This window comes from Momordica charantia (assembly GCF_013281855.1).
Source record: "Momordica charantia cultivar OHB3-1 chromosome 9 unlocalized genomic scaffold, Mcharantia_2.0 BLBB01000009.1, whole genome shotgun sequence".
Classification (NCBI taxonomy): domain Eukaryota; kingdom Viridiplantae; phylum Streptophyta; class Magnoliopsida; order Cucurbitales; family Cucurbitaceae; genus Momordica; species Momordica charantia.
Genome location: NW_028275167.1, coordinates 25,118,994 through 25,140,988, shown reverse-complemented (window position 1 = coordinate 25,140,988; position 21,995 = coordinate 25,118,994). Strand labels below are relative to the sequence as shown.

Sequence of the window (21,995 nt, the reverse complement as noted above, 5' to 3'; positions counted from 1 at the left end):
GATTGAATTTTTTGCTAACAAGTAAAATTAGGAAAAGATTGGAATAGTTACTAAAAATTAAAATCAAAATTAAAAAATAAATAAATAAGAGAAACCCTTCATTAATTCCTCAACAGAAAAAAAATATAGCAACCAATAACTGCTTAAGCATTAATGACCTAAAGCATAACGTTGCATTGATTTTGGTGCTAAACAATACATGTACGAAGTTTAAGTTATAACTTAATCGGAGTTGATGTCGATCTAAACTTAGTGAATTGACCAAAACAAAAAAGAACTTTTGGGATGAATAGACTCTCTCTTTCATAGAGAAACAATGAGAAGCGTTGTCCTACTACACTACAATTTTTACCACTCGTCATTTAGTAGATTTTTCGTCAGCATCTCCAAATCTTCTATTGATAGATACTCCATCTCCAAGTTGGTATCGAGCTGGACTCTCGTTTTGGGTTCAGAAGTGAGTTGACCATTGTCTACTCGTCTTCGACACCTTCGAGTTGATACCTAAACACAAAATATTAACCGGTTCTTTTGAAAGCAATTAAGATATTTCTAACGTGGAATATCTTCTTTCTCCTTCTTTTTAATAATAAAGAAAACGTCTAGTCTAATCAAAGCATCAAAAAAATTTATGAAAAAGGAGTAATTTTAATTAGATTGTAGGCACATTTAAAACACTAGAAAATATCTAGGACTGCAAAAATTGATGAATATAAAAGTAAAGTCAGACCCAAAGCATTTGGCCGACAATGCTAAAGTAAAACAAAAACATGCGGACGACAGCTTGGAAGAAACATAGAGCACTTGTGTAATAAATGCTTCATCCAACCTAAAATTATCTTTTCACACGGGTTCAATGGTATTAAATATCTCGTCGGGATTTTCTATATATGATTTTACGTCCACGTAACACATAAATCGACATTTCTATAATATTATAAAAATTCGACAAGATGCAAAGAATATCAACAAAATATCACTAATATAGATATAATGAAGTGATTATTTGTTAATTTAAATAGTTTTTACAAATTCTTTATTTTTATAACTTTTTTAGAAATACCTATAGACATGGACATTGTATCGATACTTCCATAAACGTCTCCATTAAATTGAGACATTGACATGTCCATCAACATGGATATTTAAATCCTAAATTGATTTTGAAAGAAAAATAAGGGATACCTGGTCAATTTATTGTTTTCACATTCATAAATATTTATTTGGTAGTTTTATCTTTTAAATTGTTTCCGAATTCTATTTTCCAATCAGTGAAAATTCTGAAAATAACGTTGTTATGTTTTTAGTATTTTCAGATTTTGAATTTAAATTTTAAAATGTAGAATTATAATTAAAAAAAAAAGACAAAAACTTAGATAAATATACTATTTCATGTTATAAACTCATTTCATTTTTATTAAAAATAAAACATGTAAAATATAATGTATTATAAATTATATAATATTGTAAAATAATAATTATATAAAATTTGTAACAAAAATGTTATAAAGTAATTAATTAATTAAACTAGTGGTTTTAAGTAATTAATCTTGACCACTAAACTACCACTAGTTTATAAATATATTACTAGTTAGAACAATTTTTTAAATTGAATTTCTTGTTTTCAGATCATTAACCAAACCAAACGCAACTTAAGTTTCTTTCACCCTCTGCGAATGAACATTTGGTTAAATTACTTAAAACCTCATCTAAAAATTCATTTATTTATTGGCAATATCGAATGGAGCTCAATGTTCAGTCTCGTTCACGAAGAGAGATGAAAATGATGCTGCACATCATCTGGTTCAGAGATCTCTTTTTTTCAGCAAGAGCATCAGTGTAGGGATGACAACAAGACGAGATGAGTTCGGGGCCATCCCCCCCTTGTTTTTTTCACCATCCCTAGCATTAAGTTTGGATGTAAGATGGCCGCTTGAGATAACTTCTTTTCTCACACTTCAAGTGTCTTGACATTTTGTCTTTGTTTTTTCTTTGCTAAAAGAGTAAATGAAAGCAAGGTATTAAATTCAAATTTTTGTTTAAATGTTCATAAGTTTGACATCGATATATCACAAAAAAAAAAAATCAATATGATGTACATAATACCATTAATATAGACGTAATATCAATAATAATTTTTTTAATTTAAAAAATATAAAATTATTTGTCAATTTAGATATTTGTTAAAAAAAATTATCTTTATAATTTCTTTATAAATATATATTTATCAACATTTTACCAATATTTTCATTGACATTTTCATCAAATTGGGACATTGCATCTCGATCACATCCACATTACTTTCAAAATATATAATAAATAAAAGAAACACGTGCTCTTTTCCTATCTCTAAATATAGAACAAAGTTTTAAAATAATCTAGTTTTAAAAATAAATTACAAAAATAATATTATTCTAAAAATAATTACAAAATAAATGTAATTTAAATAAATAAATTCAAACATAAATTAGGTTTTCAAAATTATTGGCAAGAATATATTAGGTCAAAATAAAAATCAAAACTCGCATATCTGCGATTTCTGTGCAAACATGTATATTTGACATGGCAGGCGACTAAGCGAAAGTCGTGTACATACTTCCACTTTTTTTTCCGACCTTTTTACTATTATTATTATTTTATTTCTATTTCAATTTTTAATATTGTTATTTTATTAATATTTCAAAATTTAATTAAGATGTGATTAAATTTTTTATCTTTTGTTATTATATTTTAAATTTGGATTAGAATGTCATATAAAGTCTGAAAATTTAAAATGAGATTGAAACCAATTGGATGATTAAAATGTCATTCAGCTTATTGTGCTTCATCTTGATATGTTCTATAAAATAACATTTAAATTTAATATAAACTAAATCGATAAAAAATTATTAAATTTATAAAAACATAGAAGTGAAGGTATAAATTACATGAATATACGTAATAGTTTTTTTTAGAACATATATATAATTTTCGAGCATGGTACAAAGACAATAACATATCTATTTAAATGTTCTCCAACATCATTATAAATTTACCTACGAAACAAACATGATTATTATCTAAACCTGCCAAACATCACATCTAAAATTTCAGATATCGAACTAATATTAACTTTCACGTACCCTGCATTATTTCACTAGAAGGGTATTCTTAATGAAAAAGAAACTAACATTATTTTTTCATGGGTAGAAAACCCAGCCTTAATTCAATATTCAAGATAGAAGAAGGAAATTCCCCCATTCAACTTTGGCCATGGTAGGTAATGCATGATCTATTTTCTAAATATGGAGAAAATTAAGATTATATAATTTAGTATTTTTCTTAAATTTTGATTTTTTAAAAATAAAATAAAAAAAAAAGAACAAAGGATATTAGTGGGAAGTCGTAACCATGTTGTATCCAAAAACGAAAGTCGCAGCAGCAGAGACGCACGTCAAGGAGAAGTCAAAGCCGAAATCAAGGTCAGTCGCGGGCAATGAGTGCGACTTTGGTCAAATCGCAGTCCATCCCTACGATTTATTTATAATATTTTTGTAATTACTTTGAAACCTACGTTAGTTTTGTCATTTGTTTTTAAAAACAAATTATTTTTAAAAAAATTCCAAAATATAAATCGTCAAAAATTAAAAACAAACAACTGTTTTGTATTTTAAAAAAATCGAACTATAGAAGTCTAGTAATTAAGTTGTATGAGTTAGTCCGCTACCATTTTGTTTTTTGTTTCTTATTTTTAAAAAATTAAACTTCTATAGCTAACACTACTTATATTCCTTTGTTTTGATAATTCCCTTATTAAAGACCTTTGCAAAATCAAATTTTTGAAAACTACTCTATTTTGAAAAGTCACTCTTATTTTTTAAATTTAGCTAAAAATTTAAATAAAATTTTTAGGAATGTTTAAAAGACGTCAAAAAGAAAAAAAGTGAGAAAATAAACCTAGTATTTTTTAAAAAAAATAAGAAATAAAAAACAAAATCATTATAAAATATGATTTTAATTGTCCATTTATTTAAATAATAACATGTTGCTATAAAATATATATATAGATACACACAAACACATAATAACATATTGTAGGTCAAACCGAGCATAGCTCAAATGGTTAAGGTATTTATCTCTGAACAAGATGTCATGAATTCGAATCCTACCCCCACATGTTTTATCAAAAAATAAAAAATAAAAAATAACATGCTGAGCAGATTATAATATTAAAATTAATAAAATTTTAACCAGCTAAACATTACTCAAGTACAGCCACTTTCATTGAATTTTTTTTTCCTATTTCTAAAATCTCCCATTGAAAGTAACATACGACTTTTTTGTATTTAAAAAAGAATTAAAACTATAGAATATGTGGAAAATCTTCCATTGTGATTTGGTCAGGAATATTAAAACAACTGTAGAAGTATTGTTTGAGAATATTATTTTGGTGTTGGTAAAGTTTGACTTATATCAAGTTAGGATAATGTATGTTCTAGAATTTTTTTTACCGAAAGTATGACTCAACTAAACTAGTCAAAGAAAATATTTATTGACAAGGTTTGAATCTTCTACATTTTATCGAACTAAAAAAAATTATATAGGTTCAAATTAATGTATACACAAATATCATGTTGGAAGTGCAGATCACTTGTAAATCTTGAGAAAATGAATGTTTTTTTATATTTATTTGTAGTAGTTTCAAAAGCTCTAATGAATTCTCTAATGAATTCTTTTTTGTGGATATATATTTTTCTACAATATGGTTAAAATAAAATTTTTTTTTGTTATAATTGTGGGTAGAAATAAACCATCCATTTTTAAAATAGTAAATAAATGTCTTATTTACTGGCTACGCTCAGATTTGTATTAAAAAATTATTTACTTGCTTAGAATGATGCTCAAATGAATGAAAAATCGAAGTTAAAAACGTCATACCCATAGGTTTAAATTTTTGTTCTTTCTGTTTGTATATTTAAGAAGAAAAAAGATAGGGAAAAAATATCTCTACGAAAGCCAAAAGGTTTTATTTATATTTTAATTTTTTTTCATTAAATTGGAAATTTGATCACTTTCCCCATTAAAAGGTTATATCTAATTACAAATATTAATTTTAATACTAAACTTTTTTTATTATATTATTTTGCAACTTTTCTCTCCCTTATAAAAAGACATTCTTCCATTCTTCCATTCATTCAAATCGTGGTACTAAATATCTATCGACACGTTGACATTTTCATCGATATTTTCATGTATTCATAGGTTCAATATCGATGGATAAATCAACATTTCTATTATATTACAAAAAAATCGACAAATAAGAAAAATACAACAAAATGTCACTATTATATACATAATATTAATATTAATTGTTTTAATTTATTTAGAAATAAAAAATATTTATTTGTTAATTTGAATATTTTTTACAATTTTTAAATTTCTTTAATTTTTACATAAATATATCTATTGATATCGACATTTTATCAATATTTTTATCGATATTTTCATGAAATTAAGAGGTCGACATTTCCATGGACATCGATATTTAAAACCTTGGTTCAAACACACTTGTTTTTTCTTTCTTTTTTTTTTGATGAAAAACTCTATTTCTCTCGTCACACTCTGTAACATTTTTTTTAATGTTTCTTAATATCATTAAAGCTCAAATTTCTAATAGCACTATTTTCATTATTACTAATAATCCTTCTATTTTTATTAATTGATTCTCAAGCACAAACAACATGTAAACTAGTTAAACCGAGCATAGCTCAAGTAGTTAAGACACATATCTCTCATGGGACAAAATTTTTTATCACGCGGGTTGGGGAATGGGGATTAAAAAATGTGTATGCACGTTTTTTCATATTTAGTTGCAACGAATTAAGGGACGAACAATTGCCCTCAACTTACTTCTTCGCTCTACCCTTGAAGGACTATTTAAGAAAAATAAAGTCATTTATTAAAATATCTATATTTAACTAATTATTATGTTATCAAGGATAATTGAGACACCTCTATAATATTCCAGTTATTGTACTAAAAAAATAATTATCTCATTCTAAATAGTATGTATGTACGTTTTTCTTTTCTTTTTCTTTTTCTTTTTCTTTTTCTTTTTTGTTTGAGAAAGAAAGTATAAATGTATGTATTGAAAAAAAAAATTTACATCATTTCTAATAGTATGTAGGTATGTCTTGAACTATAAATTAGACCATGAGTGAAAGTTGCCTCCTTCGCCTAATTTGAGCCAATTACTAGGTTAAATTTAATTCACTCAACCCCCTCTCATCGAGACACATGTCTAAGCCTTGTCGAGAACGAGGAAGAACCATCCCACGTGTTCAAAAGTAGAGCTCAATTCAACTCCGACCTGAAAGATTCTAACCAATGGAGAATCCACTAATAGTTGACTGAAGATATGTTAAATAACAATGCAAACATTGTAATGACATAGCCGTATTTCTCAATGTTCCCTTGTTTTAGAGTGTACACACCACATTAGTGCAATATTCTATTTCCAGGCCAATTCACCAAATCACTTGCTCACATGTAACTTCAGCCATAATATAATTTGGAAAAGATAATTTTTTTTATATAATGTAACAAAATTTATTAATCTGTAATATTGTTATAAAAAGAAAAAAAAAGGCAAAATGAATTAGTAAAATGAAAAAGCAATACTTTTAATTTTTTAAGTACATCAATTTAGGATAGGGAGAATCAAACCTCAAACTTTAAAAGAAAGAGTACATATCTTTTTTTTTATTTGAATCAAACCTCAAACTTTAAAAGAAAGAGTACATATCTTTTTTTTTTTAATAACTAGGTAGGAAATCGAACTCACAACTTATTAATTAAAGATATATATATCAATTGTCGCTGAATTATATTTGCTTTGACGAGTGCATGTTAATTACCATTCAACTATATTCTCGTACAAAAGTGATAATTAAAGAGATTTAAGTGTAAGTTTTAATAATCCAACCAACCATATTATATAATTGCCGGAAAACTGGGGCCCACCGCTCCTCCACCATTACTCTCAATAAACATAACGCATCTCTTTCAATTTCCGCCCTCTCTGGATTTCCCCTTTTCCGTTTTCTTCTTCTTCTTCTTCTTCTTCACAGTTTCACAGTTTCTCTCTCTCTCTCTCTTCTCCACATTCCCTTCTCAATCCTCCATGTCCAAGCAGACCTACAGAGTGTGCTTCTGCTTCCGCCGGCGCTTCAAGCTCACTGCCGGCGAGGCCCCCGACGAGATCAAGAATCTCTTCGACCGCTACTCCGAGAATGGGATCATGACCCCCGATCACCTCCAGAGGTTCTTGATCGACGTCCAGAAGGAGGTCAAGACCACGCGTGAGGACGCCCAGTCCATGATTGAGCGCTGTACTCACGAGCTCAAGCACTTGAGTATCTTCCATCGCAAGGTCCTCAATCTCGAGGCCTTCTTTAAGTACCTCTTCAGCGATCTTAACCCTCCGCAAGACTCTCTTGGGGTAATTTTCTTTAATTGCTCCCGCTTCCGATTTCGCCTCTTTCTCTTCGTCGATTCTCGCGCGGAATTGGACGACACAGAGTTCCTTGCTGTGTTTTCCCTCGTTTTTTTTTACTGTGCTGATGAGTGCTGTTACAGTCAATTGTAGAGAAAACCCTTTACATGTTCTTGCTTGTATTGAAAGGGATCCCCGATCTCCTTATTTTCATGAGGGTTATGTTTTAGCTTTCTTGTTACCACTAGGAAGATAAGTTCGACATTAACACTGAACATGGATTATATCCTCTTTGCTTCAGGTGCACCATGACATGAGTGCTCCTTTGTCGCATTATTACATATATACAGGTCACAACTCCTATCTGACTGGGAACCAGCTCAGTAGTGACTGCAGTGATGTGCCCATCATTCAAGCCCTGCAGCGAGGAGTTAGAGTTATTGAATTGGATATATGGCCCAATTCGTCAAAGGATGATATAGATGTTCTTCATGGCAGGTGTTCTTCTGTTTAATGTGGAAAAGTCTTTTTTTTTTCCTTAATGATTCCTAATTGGGAGATTGCTTTTCAGGACGTTGACTACCCCTGTGGAGCTCATTAAGTGTTTGAAATCTATTAAGGAGCATGCCTTTGTTGCATCTGAATATCCAGTTGTGATAACATTGGAAGACCACCTTCCTCCTAATCTTCAAGCTAAAGTGGCTGAGGTGCACTACTTTGCTTCTTCATAACCCCCATCTTTTTTGTCAAAGCATTTTAAGATCTTATAATTGTCTGAACCGTTCTAGATGGTAACAAATACATTTGGAGACATCCTGTTCTCTCCTGGTTCTGAATGCTTGAAGGAGTTTCCTTCCCCTGAATCACTGAAGAAAAGGATTATTATATCAACTAAACCACCTAAGGAGTACCTTAAGACCAAAGAAGTTCCAAAGGAGAGTGAGTCACAGAAGGAAAAGACTCCTGGTGAGGCTAAAGAAACATCAGCATGGGGTAGAGAAGTGTCAAGCTTGAAATGTGGTACTGTAACTGACTACAAGGTCTGTGATGATTTGTCCATGATTCTTTTCATCTTTGTGCTTTCTGAAAAGAAAAACAAGTTTGATATAATGCTTCGTTCTACTTCACAGCAAGATTTGGATGAAGATAGTAATGATGAGGAAGATACTGAGGATGGAGATCTCAAGTCTTCACAGAATCTTGCACCTGAATATAAAAATTTAATTGCCATTCATGCGGGAAAGCCTAAAGGTGGAATTGATGCATGCCTCAAGGTGGATCCCGAGAAAGTTAGACGCCTGAGTTTGAGTGAGCAACAACTAGAAAAGGCAGTGCTTACTCATGGAAAACAAATTGTAAGGTATGAATAAAATCTGTTTCTCAATTTAAGATATTCTTAATATGTAATGTCTAGTTAATGATCTTCGACAAGTAGGCATCTAAATGGGTCGCATATATTTCAAGGGGCTTAGCCGCTTACATAATTACATTTAGGAGGTCCATATTATTTTGAAGTTCTTGTGTTTTTTAGAAAAGGCAGAGTCAGTGTGCATGAAGTCATATTATTTTCATTGACTGAGGAACAGAAAATTTTGGAGTCTATTAGTTCAAATGATTTTGTAAACATATGGATGAAGTAGAAATTAGAATGGTGAAACTTTTGTTAACTTGTCCCCTGCTACAGGCACAGGCAGAGAACTGCCAAGCCCATACTGGGACCTTTTTTCTTTTTCCTTTTTTTCTGGAGGGGGGTAGATATTTGATGTGATCTATGATAACATATCTTGAAGTATTTCTTATGTTGTCTCTCTGGAGTTGGCTCATTCTCGGAGCAAATTTTTTACTTTTCTTCAGCTTTCTCTTCTTATTTGCTGTAGGTTTACTCAGCAGAACATTTTGAGAGTCTATCCAAAGGGGATCAGGTTTGACTCATCCAACTATAACCCTATGATTGGGTGGACCCATGGTGCTCAAATGGTTGCACTTAACATGCAGGTCCTTTCGTCTTCTCCCTTATATTGAATCAGAGATTTGGTTATGAATTGTTTAATTACAGAACATCTTCACTTCATTCTCTTTCATCCTTCTTTTGCTTGTTTAGCTGGTAAGAATGCGAATCTTTGAGCTCCAAGCAGTTTGACCATCTAAGATGAAAGATTAGATAATATCTTAACTTATTGCTAACCAGCTAATTGGACAAATATCATACAACACTAACAATCCTCTTCCCTAACCATTTGCCTAATGACTAGAAATGGTTTTGAGTCTCGTTTCTCATTATTAACTTATTCCATTATGTACAGAAGATTGATAGTATGATTATGGATAAAAGGACAACTTCCGCTTATTAATTTTCTTATTCTAAGCATTTTATTTCTTTTGATAAGTTCAGGATTTTGTTTCTATAATTTTTCAATCACCGAATTTAGAATATGTGTGAATTACAACAGGGTTATGGAAGGTCACTATGGTTGATGCATGGGATGTTCAAAGCTAATGGTGGGTGTGGTTATGTAAAAAAACCAGATTTTATACTGAAGCCTGGTTCAGATGATGAGATCTTTGATCCTAGAGTTAGGTTGCAAGTGAAAATAACTTTGAAGGTAACTGCACTACAACTCTATTTTCCCTCTCCTTAGACTGTGCTTCAGTTTTCTCTAGCGATTGGCTGAAGTGTAAATGTAAATTTGCTTATACTAATAATGATGGCTTGGCTTTATTTTCTGTTGCGAAGGTGACTGTTTATATGGGAGAAGGATGGTACTACGATTTTCATCACACGCACTTTGATGCTTACTCTCCACCCGACTTTTATACGAGGGTATGTTGATGAAGTTTACAATATTTTGATGTTGAATGTAGCTAAAACCTATTTTTCTCTACTCGTGATAACACAGAACTTTATTAGCTTGAAGTTTTATGTCGAAGTCTTCAATTCTTCACCATCGTGACATTTGGCTTCTTGGTTTGTGTTGCCTTGAAACTTCATCGACTGATTCCTAATCCATATGCAGGTAGGCATTGCTGGAGTTCCAGCTGACACGGTAATGAAGAAAACAAAAACATTAGAGGATAACTGGGTGCCTGCTTGGAACGAGGAGTTTGAGTTTCCATTAACCGTTCCTGAACTCGCTTTGCTTCGCATCGAGGTTCACGAGTACGACATGTCTGAAAAGGATGATTTCGGAGGCCAGACATGCCTGCCCGTTGCAGAACTAAGAAGAGGGATTCGAGCAGTTCCACTCCACGACATCAAGGGAGAGAAGTACAAATCCGTCAAGCTTCTGATGGGGTTTGATTTTGTTTGACAACGAAGGCAAGTTCCACTACATCATAATAAATAATGTACAGCTTCAAATTATTAAGCTTTTGTTCCTTAATTCTATTCTGTTATTATTGGTATTGTTTAGTTTTGCCTTTTGTGAGGATCCATTAGCCGAGTATCATGATATATGTAGTGCTGTTGTTTATGGTTGTGATAAATGGGAGAAGGCTGCATTTTCACTGTTCAATTGTATGATCAAGTGTACTGTTTTTGTTTGGTTTTTCTGTTGGGAATTGACTGTTCCAACAGATGTCTGTCCAAAAAGTTTTATAGACACTGCAGAAATTTGTCTGTTGGGACCCCCACACATGTGTGCGGATTATAAAAATATTATTTTGGATTTTCTTCTTGACAGGTGTTGTTTGTTCAACTTTATTACGGAAATATCTTTTTTGGATAAGGTAGCTCAGTTTTCCACCACTCAGCTGTCAAATAATGTCCTCTCCATTTTTATTTTGGCTCTGCTGAGCTCCAAAGGCTGTAATATGATATGGGACTTTTACTGTTACAGGAGAATATAGTTGACAAAAGTTGCTTTTTCTTTTCTCATTGAAGAAAATGATCCTTTTTTCTTTTACTTCAACGAGTGAAGATTTAAGCTGCTCGATTTTTTTTTTATAATATATTTTAATTAATTGAACTATGCTTGACTCGTTGAAGGAAGGTCATTCAAATTATTGTAGATACTGAAAAATATATTTTAAAATATTACACTATTACTTATATAAGAAAAATAATTTGCTCTAAATTTTTGAAATGTTTTTATTTTGATTCTCAATTTTTCATAAATTCTTTGTTTTGTCTCTTGTCGTTATATAAATAGAAATTTTAGGTCATTTGTTTCCTGGTTATATATCAAGCTATAATGTTATTAATACACTATTCAATTTACAATTTTGGTTCTTGTATCTATAAAATTTGAATTACGCATAACTAAAAAGTTTCGTCCAAAATTTAAATTGGACACATTAACCTTTTCTTTTATAAATGTTAACACTATATTAAATGCTATGTATAAATTTAATTTGAAGTTTGTAAATATAATTGAAACATAAATAAAACAAAGCATTATTATTTCAAAGGTAAGATGACTCTCCAACTGATAATTTCAATAGTCACTAATGTAGTTTTCTAAAACTTTGATCAATTCATCCATCAATATAATTTATCATATCTTTTAAGGTTAAATTACAAGCTTAGTTACTCAACTTTTAGAATTGTATATATAATAGGGTTTAAAACATATTAGACATAATATTGAAATTTGTGTCTCATAAGACCTTAACTTTTCAACTTTATATTTGATCTATGAATTAAAAATAAATAAATGACAGGAACCTATGAGATACAAATTTAAAAATTTAAGAATTTCCAGATGTATTTTGAAATTTAAAACTTAGGAGACGTAAAATTGAAATTTTAGAAATTTATTAGACCTAAATCTTGAAAAAATATCATTGAAGGTTTTTTTTCCCCTTCCTGCAAAGGAATATGATTGAGAGTTGAGTCCACGACAGTGGTGAAGACAGAGGAGTCAAAATCTTAAATTTCACGAATAATCAACCTGTGACTGTGAGTAAATCTGTCTAAAAACTAATAAAAAATGAAATGTAATAATTATATTGAAAGTTCCATTTCTTCAAACATTCTCACCACTTGATGTTACTTTTGTTCTTTTCCTAATTATTTATCTTCGGAAATATCACTTTTAATAATTAATAAATTGAATATTATTAACTTCCAAAGTCATAATATATTAATTCTATTGATTCAACGTTTCTCATTAAACAATTGTGAAACATTGCACTACACCAACCTAAATATAGCATAACAGGTCAAGATATATATCTTCGATCAAAAAGTCGGATAATTGAATCTTCACCTTCACATATTGCTGAACTAAAAAAAATGGTCAATCCTTGCTTAAGGGGTAGTTACCTCGTCGAGAAACTAAACTATACAAAGTTTCAAGATTGAACTTTAGTATAAACTTTTTTCACTAGGGTATATTAGAGGTATTTGATGTAATTTAGCCTATGATGATACTTTAATAGTTTTTAGGTTTCAAAATAACATTTGTGACTTTGTCCTTAAAAAGAGTTGGAATTTATTTGATTCCTATGATGGTTGTGTACCATTAATGATGATTAATAGACAATATGAATGTGACAACCAATTGGTCAAGATGCGATGTTGAAGAAGTTGGCAAAATGAGTGGACAATTTCAAAGAATATAACAAATAGTAATGAATAATGATAGGTACCTCTCAATATAGTTGGATTATATTTGGGATCAAAGCTAAGCTAAAATTTCTTCCTTTTTTGCTAATGAAAGAATAAAACCAAGAAGGGGAGAAATTCTTATCGTATAATTTGACGAGGATTCGTAGGTAGGCATAAATGTCGCGTTAAAATGTGTGATGGGGCGTAATTTGAACTTTTTAAAGCTGATGGACTAAAGACATATAAAATATTCTCTAAAGTACGAAGATTAAGGAGTAATATTCTTGTTTCTCATTTCTCATTTTCAATTTTTTGGAAACATTTAGGGTGCATTTGGTAACTTTTCTGTTTTTTTTTGTTTCCGTTTCCTTTTTTTTATTAAATAAAAATAGAATCTTATGATCCCAACCCTCCGAGATTTAAGAGTGATAAAAGAATATTTTTATTTATGTTATAACGAATTAGAAACATGAACAAGAAAGTTTCTTGTTTATGTTGTTTTTAATTAAATTTCTATATAATTTTGAGAATGTTTCTAAAACATGAGAAAGATAAATAGTTGTTCTCAAATGCTTAGATTTTTTAACAAAATTTAAAACGAGAAACAAAAAATGAAAACATTATAGTCCGTTTAGTAACGTTTTTATTCCTTGTTTCTGTTTCTTCATTTTTAATAAATCAATTGCATGATCTCAACATCTATGAATTCAATTATAATCAAACAATTTTTTTTTTATTTATGTTTGGGAACAAATGGAAAATGGAAACAAGAAATAATAAACAAAAACGTTACGAAACGAACTCTTAATAAGCATACTTTAATCTATTAGGTGCCAAAAATTTCAAGACTTTTCCCATGGCCTCCCTTTGAATTTTTGGGAGAAATATTTAACAAATAAAGAGACAGGGCAGTTCACCTGCCCTCAACACTGACCCCTTTTTTTGTTTTTTTTTTCTTTTACCATCTCTTTTTTCTTTTTTTTTTCTTTTTTTTTCTTTATTTTTTTGGTTCCTCTACTTCTCATTTACTCTACATCATAATACACCTATTGAATTTCCACCGTCTGATTTGATGACTTTTAGGAGACCAATCCACTAACATCTCAACCCCATGATCAGACCCTACACGTGTCCGCCCGCTTCCACTCTTATCCAATTAAAATGCAACTCCTATTTCTGTTCTCAAAGTCAAAATTTTTAACTTTGCAGCTTGGACCACTTCTTTTTTTCTTTTCTTTTTCGTCCCCAATATTTTCCATTATTACTTTTTATGGGTCAAATTCTTTTCAAAATTTTGGAGAAAATTTTTGTAAAGAAGGGCTCAAATTCAAAGAGGACCCTCCAAAAGCACATGGGAAAATCTCCAATACCCAATCTCTATTCACACTTGTCCTTCTTCTCCATTTTTCTCATGTGTTTGCAGATAAGAATATTGATATACTCCATCTCTTCAAAATTCTTCAACTGTTTTTTTTCCTTTTTTGTTTCTCGAATTCTAATTTACAACCGAGCTAAATGTACGATCGTACCGACCAAAGATGTTCGAACATAGTGAAAAGAAAGGTTCTACAAAATTGGTTGGTGTATTATTATCAAAACTATAGAGGCATGGAAACGTCTTGACTTTTTGTACCTAAGAGTATACCAGATGGAGAATCATAACTCTAGTTTCCAATCGATCAAAATGTTCGTGATGGTCCCATGATCTATCGAGAACGATCATATCGACATATGAACAAAGATGCTCAAACATGGCGAAAAAAGGGTCGACAGAATTTGAGAATTGTATGGTGGAAAAAAGTGATGTTTTTTGTTGAACTCAATGTTAGATATGAAAATTTTTCAACTTTTTACACCTAAGACTAAGAGTATACCATAAAGAATGTGAGAGGAAAAAAGCAATGAACATCTCAAAAATTTTCTTGTGTTTGAAGAATTATTTCACTCTGAAACAATGGAAATTCCACCACTAGAGATGCTGCCATGGCTATCATCACAGAGGTTCAAAGCTCGCTCCAAATTAGCGACAATGTCGGTCATCGTCGGGCGGTCTTTCCCTTCCAAATGCACGCAATGCATCGCCGTGTAAGCCACCAGCTCCACAGCCTCCGCTTCGTTCAACTGCGGTGGCCCGACCCTCTGATCCAAGATCTTCACCAGTTCCCCAACCATAATCACAGGCACCGCAAAATCGACAACGCTCACAGGCGTCCCTCCCTGTTCATCATCCTTGAATATAGCTCTCTTCCCTGTCAAAAGCTCCAACAACACCACCCCAAGACCATACACATCGCTCTTAGCAGTCAAAACATTCAATCCATAGTACTCAGGATCAATATAACCAACTGTCCCAGCTGCCTTCGTGGGTCGGAAGTCACGATCCGACCCCGGACTCATCAACGACAACCCGAAATCAGACACTCTCGCCGTCCAATTCGAGTCGAGGAGAATGTTGGAGGATTTGATGTCTCTGTGGATGATGGGAGGGACTGCATAATTGTGAAGATATTCAATTCCTCTAGCTGCATCTAAAGCAATTTTGATCCTCATTTTCCAAGAGTTTACAAGGCTACTGGCTTTTTCAGAGTTGTTCTTGTCATGAAGATGATTATAAAGAGCCCCATTTTTCATATACTCATAAACCAACAGCCTCTCATCTTTCTCCTCACAAAACCCAACAAGCCTCACCAAATGCTTGTGGTGAAGCCTAGACAAGAATGCCAATTCTGATTCAAATGCACTCTCCTTCTCCTGAAACTTCTTCGTTTTCGGCCCCGTTTCGCCTCTCTTGATCGCGACTTCGCGCCCGTCGGAGAGTTTCCCCCGGTACACGACGCCGAAGCTCCCCTCGCCGATCTTGTTCTCGAGGGAGAAGTCGTTGGTGGCCATGGCAAGCTCGGATAGAGTGAATTCCTCTGCTCTCTCTGTGTGCTTCGACGAGGTGCCGCTCCTCTGCCTCCGCATTATTCGGGAGCCCTGGCGCCTGATCGTCAATGACCTTGACGGCGGGCTGTTGTTCGTGTTCGAGGTCGTCGTTCCGCCGTTGGAGCTGGCGGCTCTAGTGATGGTGGGCTGAACTGAATTGTGAATCTTCTTATGCCCAAAACAAACACCAGTCCATAAACAGTATATAACAGTACAAATCCCAGCAAAGGCCCCAACTGAGCCAACTATGGCGAATGCCAACAAACCCTTTTTCAGGGCGGCCGGAGGAGGAGATGGGGTCGCCGCCATTGGTGGCGGAGGCGGAGGCGGAGGCAGTGGAGGAGACGGCGGCGCTGGAGCAGGAACCCAGCAGCGACTACAGACATTTCCAGAGCCAGAACAGAGGGTTTGAGACAGAGGATAAACCCCACAGTCGCTACAAGAAGATTGAACACAAGGACCAGGGAGAATCTTCGGAAGAGAGAGTGAAAAAAAACCAGAGGAATTCGATAAACCCGGCCCCCAACATAATACAGAGAAATTTCTCGTCGTTAATCCACAGACGAAATCGGATCCCGAAGAAATTAATTCAAACGAAGTTTCTTCGGCGGAATCGACGGAAAATTCCCCTCCGCCACCCCAACAGACCACCGATCGATTCGAGAGCAGAATCCCGCAGCTATGGCGGGCTCCGAGGGCCAGTTCGGAGAGCGCCATGGATAAATTTGAAGGAAAATCCAGCTGCCCAGAATCGTTGATTCCTCTACAAACCAACCCACCGGAGGAATTCAATCCGCAGGCGTGAGACCCCCCGGCGGCGATGCTCGACATTGAAATGTTCCTAAACCCATTTTCGATTTGGGTAGCAATCGATGAATTTCTACCCCAACATCGAATCGATCGATTATTCCTCAAAATCCCGCAAGAAAACCCAAACCCAGAAGAAATTGAATCGAATTGAAGAGGCAAAACTGCAACTCCCCCGTCGTTACCTTCCCGCCAGCAAGTTACATTGCCGGCGCCGGCCGCCGTCGCGCAGATTTGGTCGTCTCCGACGGCGAGATTCTCGAGGAGAACGGTAGTGCTGTAATAAATTCTCTTAGGGGAAAACGTGGAGGTCACAGAGTCGAAATCCCAGCAGAGGAGGCTGTAGCCGCCGGCCCTTATGCCGCAGAATCCATTCCGGCCGCCGGAGACGGCGGAGAAGGAGATATTTGGTTCAATCAAAATGGTTTGACCGTCTCGGAAGCAGAGAATCCGCTGCGTCGGCTGCTCGGCGACGATGCCGCAGATAGTGCCGGAACCGTAGCTGACGGCGAGCGTGGAGGCAGAGCCGAGAGCATCGGTCGGAGGGAGGAGAGAGAAAACGACGACGGTGAGGGCCACGGCGGCGGCAACGGCGGTGGGGGAGGGCAATTTCGTCATGTGAAAGAGGAGAGAGCGCGTGGACGGGCGGTTTGTTGGGTTGCGGTCTCCTCTGCTTCATTGGGAGTCACAGCCATGCGCAGAGGAGAGAGAAACAAAACCCAGCCCTAGAGAGAGAGAGAGAGAAGGAATCTCAGAGGTAGAGTTTATAGAGGGAGAAAAGGGCCAAAAGTTCTGAAATTTAAGAGAGAGAAACAGTAGAAACAGAGGAGAGAGAGAGAGGAATTTGTTTCCATTGTAGCAGAAGAAGCTCTGAAACTGACTCTCAGCAAAAGGTTTAAGACCGTGTTTGGCAATGGCAGCCGTTTTACTTTAATACGTTTTACATTTGTAATTTCCTTTTTTTTTCTTTTTCCATCTTAGTCGCTTAACTTTTGAAATATTATTTTATTATTTGAATGGCTATATAAACTCTACCAAATATCAATTATTTTGGTCCCTAATTTTTTAAATAACTATTTTGAATCTGGATATATATTTTTTTAGTACAATATATGAAGTGGGATATTCATTTAGCTATGTTATGTTCCGATTGGTTGCTATGTACATTTATTTTGCTTTTTAACAAATTAATAACGTGTACACGTATTCAAATAAATATAGGTTTGGAGTGAATATTGGGTAAGTAAGTGTTAGCTCATAAAATAACGTGGCAATGACCAAAATAATCCTTTAGTTTTAAAATTAAGCGACAAAAATAACTATTAGACGTGTTCAAAAAAATCTGACAATCTGATGAACTCAATCCAAGCTGTAAGGGTTGGGTTAGGTTAGATGAAGCCTCGGGTTTAGTTGGATTGTGATTTTCCCAATCTGATCGAGTTGGGTTGGGTCTCGGGTTCAACCTTTAAAAAATCGAGTCAACCCAACCCAACCCGATATGTGTGTGTATATATATCTTTATCTTCAATTACTTGTCCATTTAGTTTTAATTATAGTCTTTCACTTAAGATTTTCATATTATTTTCTTCTATTTTATATCTTAAACTCAGTCGTCTATAGTTTTAATCATAACTCTATTGTCATCGTGATAATTAAAAATTGAAAAAAATACAATTTGATAACTCAACCCGACCCAACCCAAAGATATTGAGTTGGGTTGACCATTCAATTCAAACCTGACGGTTCCTATATATGGCCAACCCGAAAATTTGCATGGGTCTCAAAACCCTTCTTAATCCGACCCAATCCTAAATACCCCTAATAACTATTTTAAAAGTTTTAGGATCAAAATACAATCAATTTTGAAAGTTAGTAATTAAAATAGGATTTAAACATTTTCTTTCTTTCTTTTTTCAAAGTTTCAATTATAGGAAAACAAAGTCTTGATACAAAGGAATGAATTTTATGTAAATAATCATGGAGATAGTGAGGTTTTTTTTTTTCCATTCTCAAGAAAATGATCAGATGAGATTTTATTTTCATAATCTATAATTTTTTTATTAATGAATTTAGTTTTATTCCAGTTCTGCCAACCATTAAAATTGCTTAACTTTGCATCAAAATCAATGTATCCATTTTCAACTAAATTTAGATCCATCTCTACTAATTTTCATGTTAAACAAATAATTGTGACACTTTCTACTAATTATAAGATTTTGTCGGCATAAATATAAATTTGAATTTGTATACTTTGAAGCGGTGAAAGTATAATTTTTAAGCTACAAATTATTTGATTTACAGATCCTAAATTCACTCCGAAAATATTTCAGCAAATTTTTATAACTTTTTTTGCGTAATATAAATACAAGTTATAAAATTCAAAATTTCTGGTTGATACCAAATAAATTTAAACTTATTAAAAGAATCAATAAAAAAAAAAATTTAAGTTTAAGATTTTAACCCGTTATTCTATTATATATGTGATTGCGATTGCAAGATGCTCGCTCTCAACAAATACCTATCTTGATTCATATAAGGTACCATCAAACAGATTTTCTCTTTTTTTTTTTAAAGTTCAATAGAATTTAGGGGTGAATTTTCAAACATCTGAGTATTTAGTAAATGATATATGTCAATAACAGCCATTGTTTCTTACATTTTGAGTGAGTAATCTTTGTTACCGTGGAAAAGTTGACAAAAAAAAAATTTAGATTTTTTAAATCCTTGGGATTTGACAATGACATTTTTATAATATTTTGAGTTTATCATATTTCTTTTTTTACTATAGCATTTGGGAGAGAGATTCGAACTCACGACATTTTTTTTCGATGATAGATGTTTTAATATTCTTCACTTTTTTTAGTACAACAATTTAAAATGAGAATTCGAACTCACAATCTTTTGGTCGAATAAATTTACTCTATTGTAGTAAAAGAATCTTTATTAGTGTTGGTATTAACTTCTCCTCCTCTGACAAGAACAAAAAATTAATAATAATAAAAATAAAAAATAAAGACTTTTGTTGAGAAAATAAAGGAAAAAAAAAACCACGTGGGCTGAATTTATGTTTTTCTTTTTCTCGTTAAGTATATGCCTTAAAAAAGTTTTTAAAAAATAAAAAATAATAAAATAGACTTGCCAGGTAGGCTATGGCATGCGTTAGAAGAAAATGCAGCTCCCTTGTATTTAAATTCAATGCTCAATATTAATACAATTATATTCTTCCAAATTACAATTAAGATTCTTCTAATAAATACCCCAAATATGAGTTATTTCTTCCTTTTTTTTATTTGTCTTTTGAAACTTCCCAAATATGAGTTTTTTTTTAGGCTAGAAGTGTATTAGATTAGAAAATAGGAGTTTTAATGTTTAATTTGAACATAGTTTAATGGTTAAGTCATAAATCTCATCGAGAGTTTAAATGTCCATCCCCATACATTGTTGTACTAAAAATAATTTAATGTATATTGTCTTTTATTGACAATCTATTTATTCTTTTAACTTTTTAAATTAATAGAGAGGTGTAGAGATTGAAATATCTAACATCTTAATTGATAATATATATTTTAATTAATTGAGTTAGATTCATGTCCGCACAATCTATCTATTGAGCTGCCAATAAAGTTTTTAAGTTAAATTATTAATTTTGTTTTAAGATTTAAAATTTTTGGTTAAAATACTAGTTTGATCTCTCTGCCTTCAGCCTTGGTTCATTTTGGTCATCGTACTTTGAAAGTGTTCATTTTGGTCCCTATACTTTAAACTTCAGTTCAGTTTAGTCCTTGTATTTTGAAAATGTTCATTTTAGTCCTTATACTTTTAAAAAGTGATCATTTTAGTCCATATTTATAAAATTTTAACACATATTTTACGCATAACGACAACTCTTTAGTATAAAGTAATGTTTACATTTGAAGAAATATATTGATTTTAATGCCGTGATTAAATTGTGATATAAAAATGATATTAAGAAGAAAATTAAAGGGCTAAGATGGTCACTTTTTAAAAGTAGAGAGGTCAAAATATACATTTTAAAAGTACGGAGACTAAAATAAATCAAATTTTAAGATATATAGACCAAAACGAACATTTTCAAAATACGAAAACGAAAATAAATCAAAATTGAAAGTAGAGTAACAAAACTAGTGTTTTAAGTTTTAACCAAATTTTTTCGATTTGATGGGTATAATTTAATTAAATTGACGGTTTTTATTAATTGGTACTTGCGGCCGGAGAGAAACACGTGGCGAGAAATGAATGGCATACGGGCCTGAGAGGTGAAACACGTGGCAGGTGCATGGTTTTAAGAAACAGAAACAGCAGCTGCCGTATTTTTAGTTTGACCATTCAAATTTAAAATTAAAATAAGAACTTGCCACGTGCCACCTGCCTTCCCCCTTAATTTCCCAAGTTACTATTTTTTTTTTATTCTTTTGAAACTTTTCTTTATAAATAAATAAATAATCTATGTTGCTAGTTTTGGAATTTTCTTTTTCTTTTTTAATCTAGAGTTTTAGTTAGATGGTCAGTTCGACTTTTTTAAGAAAATCAAATTGGATGGGTAGATTTGCTTACTTTTTAAAAGAAAATATAGACTTTCTTCTATAATTTTATCTAAAAATTTCAAAATGTTGAATTTAGTATTTGAATTTAAAAAATCATGATCTCATTAGTAATTGATTCAAATGAGTTAAGGTAAATTTTAAAAAATTTTAAGGGAATGAGATTCAAACCATGGCGGCCATTTACCTTCATGTTTTTTTACAATCAAATGCAATAAGGTCAAATGATTATATTGTGAGGTTAGTCGAGTCGTGAGCAAGCTCATATTTGAAACTCAATATTAAAAATTTTTTAGTTGGAGATTACATTAACTAATTTTTTTAAATAAAACTATTTGAATTAACTAGTTAAATTATACTCATGTTGGCAATTTAATTTAGATCTTATTTGATAATAATTTTATTTTGAGTTTAGAAACTTTATTTTTCACCTATATGTTCATTTGTTTTGTTATATAGGTTTTTGCAAACATTTTCAAAATATAAGTTAAATTTTGAAAACTAGAAAAAGAGGCATTTACAAAACTTTATTTTGTTTTTTAAATTTGATGATAGATTCAAATATATTTTTAAGAGATGTGAAAAAGTTACCTAACATTGGAAAATAATTTTTAAAAATATAAAACTAAAAAAGAAAAAGATGGTACAAGAGTTACGTCAAAGAGATAATAGAAGAATG

At 32.3% G+C, this 21,995-nt stretch overlaps 2 protein-coding genes across 2 annotated transcripts; one reads left to right on the top strand and one right to left on the bottom strand.

Moving 5' to 3' along the window:
• The first annotated feature begins 7,046 nt into the window (after positions 1 to 7,046).
• LOC111023745 (phosphoinositide phospholipase C 2) lies at positions 7,047 to 10,986 on the top strand. Its single transcript, XM_022301220.2, has 9 exons — positions 7,047 to 7,480; positions 7,776 to 7,972; positions 8,046 to 8,181; positions 8,263 to 8,514; positions 8,605 to 8,834; positions 9,352 to 9,469; positions 9,925 to 10,077; positions 10,209 to 10,295; positions 10,489 to 10,986. Exons 1-9 carry the CDS (start codon positions 7,163 to 7,165, stop codon positions 10,780 to 10,782), a joined length of 1,785 nt encoding a protein of 594 aa, XP_022156912.1. The 5' UTR covers positions 7,047 to 7,162; the 3' UTR covers positions 10,783 to 10,986.
• A 3,921-nt stretch (positions 10,987 to 14,907) lies between these two features.
• CCR3 (CRINKLY4 related 3) lies at positions 14,908 to 17,723 on the bottom strand. Its single transcript, XM_088118040.1, has one exon. The coding sequence runs from the start codon at positions 17,370 to 17,372 to the stop codon at positions 14,964 to 14,966; it is 2,409 nt and encodes an 802-aa protein (XP_087974166.1). The 5' UTR covers positions 17,373 to 17,723; the 3' UTR covers positions 14,908 to 14,963.
• Positions 17,724 to 21,995: the final 4,272 nt, after the last annotated feature.